Here is a 12639-nt window from a genome sequence, read left to right as displayed (position 1 = left end):
TGAAGGCCAGAAAGATATTGATTCTTTAAATCCAATATTCACAAGATTGGGTAAAAGGGCATAGAGATTCTTAGAAGTATTGAATCTTAAAATGAAAAAACTACCCACATAAAAAAAATTCTTAAATGTGTCAACCATCATAGATGAACCTTTTGTTTTTCCCTAGGCATTACATTATATTTGATCTGATCTAAGAATATGTTTATAATTCTAAAAACTTAGTGAATCCTAAACATAAATATATATTTGTGTGTTTTCTAAACCTCTTTTTTTTTTCCCAGAAAAAGAGTAAGAAGCTCATTTATTTCATTTGGTTATATAAGCAACAAGACTACAAACCTCCTGTGTAGTCAGAAAAAATGAATGGAAGTCCTTAAACTATTTAGACTTGCATTCTGAAGAATGCTTTCCTTGAGTATAGTTATTAGCAAATGAAAGGGTTGCTATATTTTATAATTATGTTTCACAAACATTATTATTGCACATCAGGGAACCTGGCCTAGCAAATAATTTAAAATATTAAAATCAATAAAGGGGCATAATTTAAAAATGCAAATATTATACATTTGAAGTTGAAGGGTAAATAATGATACAATTGTGAATAAGCAAGTATTGCTTTATTATGAGCATAAATATGTTATTCTTCTTTATTCATTATTTGTGGAAAGTGAAAAGAATTGAAACACCCTGATTTTAAATATCAGTCATACAAGTTTCCACTTGAGTAATTAGTGTCCCATTAATTCACTATGCTTCAATATCCCTATTAACTGTACATATCATGGGAAGTTTGGAGAGACTTAACTGAGAAAATACATGATTTTAATTCTCTAGGTGATATAAAGTCTATATTAAGCACGTATACAAGGTCCCCATGCAGCTTAGATAAGAAAATCTGAAAATTGTCTGATTTATGCACATAGCACAGAAGAAGAATAACTAGTTAAACAGAATAACTAAATCTATTTAGGAAGAGGTAACTTAATTGTCCTATTTATCTTTGTCCTCTGCAGGTGGTTCTGAAGGCTGTTTATCTTGTCCTTAACCATGACATCAGCTCTCGCATCTGTGATGTGGCACTAAACATTGTGGAATGCTTGCTTCAACTTGGTGTAGTACCATGTGTAGAAAAGAACAGAAAGAAGAGTGAAAACAAGGAAAATGAGACTGTGGAAAAGAGACCAAGTGAAGGAACTTTCCAGTTCAAAGGAGTATCTGGAAGTTCTACCTGTGGATTTGGGGGCCCTTCCATTAGTGGAGCTGGAGATGGTGGAGGAGAAGAAGGAGGAGGTGGTGATGGAGGAGGTGGAGGAGGTGATGGAGGAGGAGGTGGAGGAGGTGGAGGAGGCCCTTATGAGAAGAATGATAAGAATCAAGAGAAGGTATGACTGAACCACCTTCTGTGTCCTCATGAAATATTGCTCTGAATTTCTTCCCAATGCTGGCTTGCTAGCAATTTATTGACTCAGAGCAGCAACTAATCACTAGAGTAAGAAAGTACTGAATGTAGAAATATCTTAATTAGGTTTTTAGCAGGCATGAGTAGAAACAGATTGAACAGTGTTCTGAATCCACACATATCGTCCGTCATTTATGCTTTGTTAGAATGAATTTTCTGGTTAGGTTATTTCTGCAATAGAACACCTCAGATGCATTCCATTTCCATAATTCTCAGTGGGCCACTAAGGATGGATAGCCTCTTTCTTGAGACGTTTGTGGTATAAATTGAGTAGTATTTTAGTCCACTCATGCTGCAATAAGAAAATACTATAGTTTGGATGGCCTAGTCAACAGAAATTTACTCCTCACAGTTCTAAAGGTTGGGAAGTCCAAGGTCAAGTTGCCAGCTGGGTGGGTTTAATGTGAGGCCTTTTGCTTGACTTGTAGGTGACCACCATTGCTGTGTGCTCACACAGCCTCCACTTTGTGCATGTGCAGGAAGACAGCCTAATCGCTTTGGACCCAGGTCCCAGTGTCTGACCTTATTTAATTTTAATTAATTCCCAAGGGCCCATCTGCAAATATAATCAGATTAGAGTTTAAGATTTCAATATACAGATTTCAGGAGGACACAAATACCCAGTCCATAAGAAGCAGTGTGGACTTTCTAAATAAAGTATTTATATAACATATTTTTGGCAGACAACTTTAGCCATAGTTAAGGGGAAAGCAAGAGAAGAATGGTGCTTGATTAGTTGGTTGATTTATTTGATATTGGTTTGGCATGGCAACAACTATTCTAGCCTCAGTTCCCTTGTGTCTCAGTGTGTCACCTCCCAGAAGGTTTTGCCTTCCTATTATTGATTGTTCCTGAATTTCTTTCCCTCTGCCTTGGCAAAACCTCGCTATGAACTCTGCATTTAACAACAAGAATTCATTTTTTCCTTCTTGAGTTTCAAATACAAATTACCACAGCTTAAATTCACATAACTCACACTGATTTGAGGTTGTAGCTGGAATGTGCTGTTCAGAAATTGAAACCAACAAGAGATTTGAATCTCTAACAGGTAAGACTCGCATATCATGTCAAGTGTTTACAAGTGAAAGATTATACTATATAGAGTTTTAACATCTACAGACATAATATGAACTATAAATTGTCCATTTTTCTCCATAGGGTGTTAAATTTTTACATCCAAATGAGGATTGCAGAAATTATAAAAATTTCTTCTTTCTTTCTACTCCCACCTACTACATAATTAATGCACATTTATCGTCTGTGTTTCTTTATTTCATGGCTTACTTTTATCTTCCCAATATTCATGATTTATCTTCCCAATATTCTGATCCAAATATTCCTGCTTCAATATTCTTGGATTCCTTAGCCTTATCTTTAGGATTTTCTTCTTCTGCCTTAATCATAGAGTATACCTAGATATTATTTTAGATACTATAGCTTGGTGCTATAAATGTTATTTTGACCAAAATTATCACTTTTGATCAGTATGGATGATTTTAAAAAGAGATAATGTGGTCTCTAAAAGAGCAACCAAGATTCAATTGTTTTGTAGTTAGTTTTCAAAATGATATTCTTTTTAGGACAAAGAATTTATAAAATAAAATGTGATGCTAGGTCAAGTGGCTTGTGTTTATGATTCATAAAGGTCTGTTCTTCCCTAAAAACATCTTTTCTTTTCAGTGGAATCAGAAAGTTTATCTAATTTTTCAGCCCCACTAATATCAGAAACATGGGAAATTGATTAAGACAGAAAGGAAGATCTAATTTCTATTTCCATTTTGGCCACTAGCTTATACTGAGAAGTTGAAATATTATTTAGTACTCTGGTTTCTGCCTGTAGTTTGATACATCTTTCTGAATATCCTCTATGAAAGAAACTTAAATCCCAAGGACACCTGAAGGTCTAAAGAATAAAAAACTAAATCCATCCTTACAAAGGGTTTTCAGGGTTAGAGAATTTTTAAAGGGACATATAATAATTTAAAAATATATGTAAACCAATCTTCCAAATAAGCCCTTGCTTGGGGTGATCTTTTCTGAGACACTACTATATGACTCTGTTGTCCACATATTATCCAAAAAATCTTGACTGTGGGAACTGGTGAGGAATGAAATCCAGTACAAGCTCTGCTCACAGAGCTTCACATCCAAGCACTGCATCCACCCAGAGGCTTGGCTATTTCCAACTCATCCACCAAGAGAGGCGTGTTTCTAATTTGCATAAAGGTGCCTCATACAATAGCAGTGTCCTAGACCTAGAAATAATAGTTAACATTTGTTTTGCTATTATTATGGACATTACATATTTTTACTTTTGTGACTTATGAGATTATTATATTATTGCTATTTTGTAGGACACTGAGTAGTTTGCCCAAAGTTATACAATTATCAAATCTTGCAGGGAAGATTTCATCCAAACTAAAAATGACATCTTAATTGTAAATATATCTGGAGCTGAGATGACTCTTCAAAGCAGTTCTTAGGTGAAGCAAGGAGTGCCTTTACCACTCTTCTGCCACTGACCTGTCATTGGAGGTAGTCTGTCTCCTGGAAAATACTCTAAAGTTGGTTGGTTGGCGGAGGCAGCTCTCCAGCAGAGGCAGTCAGCTGAGGATTTTCAGCCATCAACACTTCCAACAACTCAGAGAATGAATGTTTTATTCCTGACGGGAGAAATTCCGGGGTCCAGCACTGCATTCACTACATGAGTTTATGGATAAGTTTATGGATAAGAAAAGGAGGGCCAACTACATAGCATGGGGGGGGGAGAGTATCTACACTATCACATCAAGGCAGATAATAATTTCTGTATAAATCCCTAGCCCTTTCTTTTACACCCTACCTCCATTGGAGTATTCTTTCTATGTGTAGCCCAAAAGTTTATCTGTCAACCTGTTCATGTAACTAACATGAAAATCCCTTATGTTGTTGAGCAGTGGTCACCATTATATCGTTTGCTTTACACAGCAAACCTGTGAAGTAGGAAGGGCAGTTATTAGGGTGCTTAATTCACAGGTGAGGAAACAAAAAAGGGATTAGTTAACTTATCTAATGTTACACGCGATTAAGGATCAGGAGCTGGAATCCCAAGTCCTCAATGAATGTGCTTACTCTAAATGTAGCTAGGATGATAGAGGCAGGTTGCTGCTTCCCAAAGGTAATGACTCCCCCACACTGGGCTCAGCATCATCCCTTAGCAACAGCGTCCTTATGCTTCTTTGGAAATGATTCAAGGAAGTTCCTTTTTTGGACATCATGTTCTCCACTCACAGTAAGGATTAAAGAGACAAAAAAGTGGATGAAAATGATTTTCATTATTCATCTCAGGAGGGCTCCCAATTGACCCTCAAGGGGAGAATCAATCTGAATGCTTATAAAGTTCTGCATATTCTTGCTTTTCTTATGCATGTGAATTATAATATAGTGAAACAATTGGAAAAAATCCTTCAAAAATAGCAGAAATTGCCATGAAATTTCAAAGTTCTAGACTTTGACCAGTTGAAGAAATTCAGTAGTAATCCTTACCTGGTGGTATTATCAGAAGACTGCTCATGAGGGTAGTTTCTAAGGAAATTCATTGGCCTTCATTGCTGATGATCCCCACCCGCCACCCCGGTAGCCATTCCAATAGGCTGTCAAGGATATGAAGGATATCTTCCAAGAAAAAGGTCTGTGTTCATGTTCTAGCACCAGAGGCTATTCAAAATGCATAAATTATTTTCTTTTAATTCATGAAATAGATTTTAGAAAAGTGAGTTTGTTTGTTAAACCCTGGACAATTCTATTTCTCAAATGGCAGGTGCTTATTGTAAAACGTACAGACTTTATTTAATTGTAAAATAGAATCTTCGTAGCAATAGTGGTTCGGTGGCAAAGTAAGTAGACTTCTTTTTGTTTCTTGATCATGGGTACCAGGATGAAAGTACACCTGTAAGCAACCATAGGCTTGCTCTCACCATGCTCATCAAAATAGTGAAGTCTTTGGGATGTGCCTATGGTTGCGGAGAAGGACACCGAGGGATCTCCGGAGATCGTCTGAGACACCAGGTATTCCGAGAGAATGTAAGAGAATTAAAGTAGATTCCATTTCCTCTCCCTCTTCCCTCCCTCCAGTTGAGGAATGAGTCCTTTGACAATGAGGGTCAGTGTTCCCTGAAAAATATTGTATTTTATAGGGCATTTTAATGGTATCTTGGGATGGGAGAAATCCAACAAGATATCTCGACAACTAAAACTGGCTTAGGAAAGTTTAATTGGTAAAACACTTCTGCCTCCTACCTAGAGCAGACCAACAAACCAATTGGTGCAAGATGATTGGAATGTGTGAATTTCAGTTTGGAAGAACTTTGCACAGATGAATACATTTAGCAAGCTTCTGATGACCTGCGACAAATGATTTTCAATCATCTGTCTGGCTACTATAAAAGCATATTTCATATTAGAGAAAGGGGTCAAAGTTGAGACTCAGTTTGTTGTTCTTATTTAGATATGGAAAATGGCCCTTATTGGGACAAAACAGGACTGTAAAAGTAGCCAGTTGTTTTCTGGCTGCTTTGCTTCAAAATGAACCTCGACTTCTACATATTTGAGATCATTTCCCTTTGAACTGTGTGAAACTTGAAACTCTGCCCTTGGGCTTGCCATGTGTAATTCCGTAATGGAACATTACAGCTCATTTTCAGTGAGCTCTCCTGACTGTGCCTTGTTCATTCTGACTTGACCAATGATCCATCTTCATAGCAAGCCTGAGCTGAGGCAGTTGCCTCACATGTGAATTGAAATTCTAAGAAAATATTCTTTTCACAAAAAAAGAGAGAAGAAAAGATTGGATGCAAATCTGAGTCCAGAAAACCCTTTGGCATATCTTGGCAGAGTTTTAGGATAATGTCAAAATCTAATGCTGGACCAGTGTTCCTTGGCATTAGGTTTTGCCATGAGGTGTTCACATAGTATTGGCATGCTGAATTCTTGCTTAATGTATCTTCTATCACCTATCTATTTATCCATTTTTTAAAAAAATATTCTGTTATGCTGTGTTATTTTAGTTTAATGTGTATATGGGAAGTAACAACCAAAATAATTAATTTGAAACATGAACATCTTGACCAAGATATGGATTTTTGAGGTTAAAGTGAGAAAAAAATTTAAAACAATAACTAGTAAGCCATTAGAAAGCTTATATTGCCTCCATCTTTGCACATACTTATGTGATTCTTTGATTTTTAATTCTATCACAGCATGAGTAAAACCCTTCAGGGTTAAATAAACCACATTACTTCTCATGCTAAGACCAATTTCATGAAATTAAATGCTAAAACATACTAAGTGTCATTCTCTAATATAAACTGCCTTGGACAACTGTGTCCTGTCTCTCTGGATTAACAGAAAGCAGGACTAACTGAATCAGAAAAGAAGCTTTGTTACTTCTTGTCTGCCATGCTTTTCTCTCTCCAGGTATTGAATGCTTCTATGAGGCATTCAGACTGTTCCCTATCTGGCTTTTCAACTTGATTTATGGGGCAATTCTTCCATTATTTTGTAGATTTATGCTATACTCATTATAGAGATCATATGTGCTTACCCGTGTTTAGTAAACACATTGTCCAAAAGATACAAAATTTGAGAAAATTTCCCTGGGAAATATGTGGATCAAGAAGTTAGATATTTCTGAATTTCTCTACCATTGGAATTCCAGCTGTTACTTTCCCCCTCCAAAGCAATAAGTCCTTACTGAGAAGTTACCTAACTTTTAAAAAGTTAAGAATACTTTCACTTTTTCTCAGGTTAGATACTCTATAGTTGTTTTTTTCTCTTTGTATTGTGAGTTATTTTTCTTTTGTAAAAACAGAAGACTATTGTAATGTTATTTATTGAAGTGCCTAGCAATTCCATCACATGATTCCTTGATACCTTTTAGATTATTAATTTGATCATTAGCTGATAGTCCCAAGTTATTGAAAGGAATTCATTCTCTATCAGTTTTACATCATTTGAAGAAATTTAGTCTGTTCATTCACAATCAAAATATTTAAGGCTTGGGAATCTTATTCTTGCTTAAACTTCCCACTGAACTCAGGAAGACCATATAGACAGTCTAAGGGCCACCAAATTGTAGATTTGAAATTATGCCTTTTGGGTGTGTTTTGTAGAGAATGGGGAACACTTGAACTTTAGGATTTTACAATCTAGGATTTTTTAAAAGCACTTTGTAATTAATATAATGAAGAGCTTCTCAAATTCTTAAAGGAATGATAATTAAATTCTTCATGAAGAACATTTTACCTAAGTGTTTTGTAAACTTCATTTTAGAACAAGTAGCATGTATTTTATATAAATAAAATAAAATAAAAATAAATGAGCCTATTTGAGATCTGGCAACTAATAAACTCTCTGGGAATAAAAAGACCTAATTTCAAATCTTCTAGGACAGTGTAAAGAGAGGATGAAAAAAAAATACCAAACCATCTGACTAGGATACAGATGGAGTGATTATAACAAGGTCATACCAAGAAGTCTGTAGCTAAATCCAAGTTTCATTCTTTTATACTCTGTTTTTTCCTCTCAATTTTTTTTAAGTATCTTTCCCTGAATCTTGATTTGTCAAAATGGTAATGTGATTTAGATTTTCTTCTGGGTTACCACAAAGAACCCACCATTCTGATTCTCAGTAATTGCCTCCCTAATCTAACTTCCATTCCTATACCAGATTGTGTAAAATCCTCCATCCTCAATTAAGGCAGTCCTCCCCCAGCTGCCCTTTCTTTCTAGATGCTTAGCTCTTTCCCCTCATCCTAAAGATTTCTGCCATTTTCCCATTTCATTCCATTGCTGTGGACATTCTCGTATCTCTTTTGTTCAGATGAAGTCTTCTTCAACATACCAATTTGATTTCTATTACCAATCATCTTAAATCCTTTTTGGCAGTGGGTGGTATCTAAATATATTTCCTCAAAAACATCACTCTTAATGACAGTACTGTATCACGGGAGAAATAACTACTAGGAGGTACGATGACCCTGACTTCCAGTTTTGAATCTGCTGTAGAATTTGTAGTTTCAACATAGATAAAGTCCTTGACTTCTTTGTGTCTCAACTGTAATAAAGAGATACTTGGTGAATCATAAAGGTGGAGCAAAAGTCAAATTTGATGCACTTACATTGCAAGAAATGCTTTTTAAGTAGCAAAGCTCCTCATAAATAGTTTTTTTCTTTTGGATAGGAGTTTTCTTTTTAACCCCTAATGCATCCAGGCAATATCAGATCATTCTGTCTGCTGACCTTCAACAGTTAATGACTGTGTCTTCTTTGGTTTTAATGCTGAGAATTGTTCCCTTTTCCTTTGCCAGGTGGCAAAATTATTTGCTGGACCATAAGAAACACACAGCTATTGTGAATAGCAGGACCTAGTCAGTTGTCACTTGTTTTCCCATCTATGAGGTCAACTTCTTTTGAAATACCATACTTTCACATTCAAATGCAGACACATAAATAAACAAATTGGATTTTGTTTTTCACCTGTTAGTGTTTCAAGAATTTTTTTCCTCCGGGCCATGTAGGAACACACTGGACACTCACTTCCTACTCCTCTTGCCTCACTTCCTCTATTAAATCTACTTAATTTCAATGTGTTGGACATGGCAGTGGCATGCTTCTTCCCATTGCATAAAGACTTTGAGTTTTTCTAAGTGTGCATTGTTAATTCTATCACTTACCTAAATTTTACACATTGAGTTATTTTCATTAAGATCTTAAAGCCTTGATCTTAGTGTAAATACTGAACTCCCCCTGGGATCAGCATTAGACTTTGGCTTTGGGTTTTTCCCCTTGCACTGCCCAGTCTGTCTCTGCCTACTTCTTATTCAAACAGGAGGAGCTGGTAGGATTGGCTGGCACCAGAAAATAGGGATGGATGGAAGTCTTTGCCTTCTGAAGGCTTCTGTCTCAGGTTAACGACATCTGTAGCTTAAGCTGGTACTTGTGACTTTTTCACTTCTCTTCCTTCATTGCAGGCCCAGCACTGCCTCACTAAGCTATACAAGCTAGATAAGATGCAATTCCGACAAACCATGAGGGACTATGTGAACAAGGACTCTCTGAATAATGTAGTGGACTTCTTGCATGCTTTGCTAGGATTTTGTATGGAGCCGGTCACTGACAGTAAGTAAAGCTGTACCTGAGTTCTAGGAGAAATCGCTGCAAGATGAAGCAGGTAGTGTTTCAGGGGCACACTAAATTTGTGGGAATAAGATTAAGAGAAAAAAGGTACATGTGCATGTGTGTGTGTGTGTGTATGTGTTTGTGTGTGTATGTGTTTGTTTGTGTGTGTGTGTGTGTGTGTGTGTGTAAGAATATATAAACAAGAGAAGCTTGCATATAATCTTTGATGACAGATTTTATCCTCAGAGGATAACTCACCTCAGTGAGCAGGAATTTGCTAAAGCATTTGGCATCCTCACCTTAGCCATCTTTATCCTACCTCTCTTCATACTCCTGGTCTCAGATGACCTGCTCTTTTATAGCAACTGAGGCAGCAATCAAGAGACAGGGAACATATGTGCTAGTTCAATAAATATGAAATGAATACCTATTATGTGTCAGACACGGTGCTTGGCAATTTTTTTTCACACAATAAAACAGGAAAAATAAAAAACCAAAAACGTGGTCATAGTAAACACAATAATAACGCAACTTTGACATACACATATACACATACATATAGACTTACTTTTTAAAAACCAAGCAAATGGATCCATACATAGACCTACAACCTACTTTATAGCTTCATGATTTTAAGAAAACTTCAATATAGAGACCTAAGTTAAAGGGCAAAATCAATGAATTCCAGTTGCACTCATAATAAACTGAATATCTCCACTACCATTTGAATACAAATGCACCAGTGAACTGAAAGTTATGCATGATGCCTGAGTTAAGTAAAACACACATTTTGTTTAAAGTCTGGGAAGAAATAATACCTTAATATAGGCTACAATTGCTTATATCATATATAAATGATTGTTGGTTAATTTAGAATGAAGACATTTGATGGATTTAGAAGTACTTTTCCTGGTTGTATCCCAGACTTTAGTATTTTATTATCACATTAAAAGACATAAAGATCTCAACTACAATCCTCACTTCATTGTTTTTCAAACTTGTAATATGCTTGGCTGAAAACAGTTCTGATAACAGACTATTCCTGGTGTTCTATAAAGGAACACAGCAAAGGAAAGGGGATCAGTTGTGGGCTTTAGGTTTTGAGTCAGTTTTAAATAAGCAACCACTTTTTAAGAAATCAATCAAAATGCTTCACAAATGCAGTTGTACATGTCATAGAAGTGAATGTAAAGGAGGTTCTGATTCTTTTATTTCCAAGTTTGCATAGAGATTATTGAACCAGAAGTAGCTTGAAGGCTTAGTGCCTGGATTTTGTGTAGCCCTTCTCTATTTCCTGGGTGCTGAGTATTTCCTTGCCCCTCTCAATTTTGTGGAGCTTCATGGAAATATTGCCTTTAACTTGTGCCTTTGCCTTCCAGACAAGGCTGGGTTTGGAAATAACTTCACCACAGTGGACAACAAATCCTCCGCCCAAAACGTGGAAGGCATTATCGTCAGTGCCATGTTTAAATCCCTCATCACCCGCTGTGCCTCCACCACACACGAACTGCACAGTCCTGAGAATCTGGTGAGAAGCTCTCCTCTCCTTCCCACGGAGCTGTCAGCCTCTGCTCTGAGAAAATTGCTCACATAGTGGCCATGAGGAAGAGATGTTGAAGTCTTAATGCTGAGATATCATTTCCTTGAATGTTCCCAGTAAATCACAGTGGGGCCTTATCCATGCTTGCTTCTCCTTGTTCTTCCTTATCTTATTATCTCATTTGCAGATTGACGTATTTTCATTGTTCATCTCAAAGGTTGTAGTGTCTGGTGAAATTGTTGCAAGGTATTTTGAGTCCTTCAAAAGAAGGTACAAGAGCACAGTTTATTGGTTCATGAAATCTAAAAGATGATATACCAAGCATTACTTGAAACCATACTTACTTTAAAAATTAATGCAAACATGCTACTGAAATTTGTTTTGTTTTCTTTAATTGAGCCCTGTGATATTTTAGATCACATTAGATCTCCCTAAAGGAGAGTGTTAATTAAACCACTTAAGCCACTAGTAGTGTAGAGAGGAGGAGAATCAGGCTATAAAAGGTTAGTATTTGACTCCTCCCAGGGCCAGTCAAATACTGGAGGCTACCCAGATCTCAATTATTAGTCTACAGCTATTATTTCATATGGTGCTCTCCACTGCATGCTTGGATTTGTGCATTGTCTGTTGTTTGGAACTCTTGTTTTTGCGGGGGTCTTGCACCTTCCATAAAGGAGCTACTAAAGAGCAGAATGAAGGGCATAGGGCCCTGATACCCACAAGCCCCAAGGATACATGCTCTTTCTATTATCCTCAAGGTTCCTGCCTTCTACATTCCTAAAAATCACAGGTATAAATTTCCCACCAGTGTTAGGTTTATAAAAGCAAAAGCTATCAAAGTGTGTGTGTGTTATTTTTTTAAACACCTCTGCAACCTGCTTTCCCATGAACTTTCCTAAAGCAAAGAATACAGTAACTACATTTTAAAGAAGGAAGAGAGAGGTAGGAAATGTTGGTGGTGGTGCAAAGCTTAATATCTTAATAAAAATCTTGTATATGTTTTTAAAAGTTGATTTATCAATATCTGAGTTTTAATTAAACTCAAAATTTGAGTTCTAATAGTATTGAATTCAGAGTCAAGTTCACACACTCAAAGTGGCTACAACATACATATTATTTGATTAATGTGTCCAACAAAATTTACCATGTTTTGGTTAATCAGGCTTTGTTAGAAGTATCTAGAGAACATAAACATTTTGTCATAATCAGAAAATTTAAAGAAGCAGAGCAGGGACTGAAATCTCTAAACAAATTCTGACTACCTTTTATTTGCAGGCATTTCTTTGGATCTCTTTAAAGTTGAGAGACAAAAAGCTTATAAATCCAATGACTAAAAATATAAATTGATGTCTTTCTAATAATACAGCCAACCTCCTGAATACGCATCTTGCTTAGTAACCATGCTTTTTCATGCTAAGAATGACTGGCAAGGTCCTTGGTAAGGTTCCAAAGGAGCAATGCTGAGGGAATATACTGTAAGTTT

At 36.3% G+C, this 12639-nt stretch overlaps 1 protein-coding gene across 3 annotated transcripts in view; it reads left to right on the top strand.

Moving 5' to 3' along the window:
- Window positions 1-12639, top strand: part of Unc80 (unc-80 homolog, NALCN channel complex subunit) — a 192481-nt gene that overhangs the window by 35149 nt on the left and 144693 nt on the right. For 2 of the 3 annotated variants that reach the window (XM_034635733.2, XM_027941958.2), the window contains exons 13-16: window positions 1014-1382; window positions 5375-5521; window positions 9469-9616; window positions 10996-11144. In XM_034635733.2, coding sequence (XP_034491624.1) covers window positions 1014-1382; window positions 5375-5521; window positions 9469-9616; window positions 10996-11144 — 813 coding nt within the window. The remainder of the gene's footprint in view (window positions 1-1013; window positions 1383-5374; window positions 5522-9468; window positions 9617-10995; window positions 11145-12639) is intronic. The other variant, XM_027941959.2, reaches the window with a different exon arrangement.

The sequence above is a fragment of the Marmota flaviventris genome, chromosome 11 (genome assembly GCF_047511675.1).
Source record: "Marmota flaviventris isolate mMarFla1 chromosome 11, mMarFla1.hap1, whole genome shotgun sequence".
Lineage (NCBI taxonomy): Eukaryota > Metazoa > Chordata > Mammalia > Rodentia > Sciuridae > Marmota > Marmota flaviventris.
The sequence above is the reverse complement of the archived record's forward strand: the minus strand, read 5'-3'. Positions and strand labels throughout refer to the sequence as shown.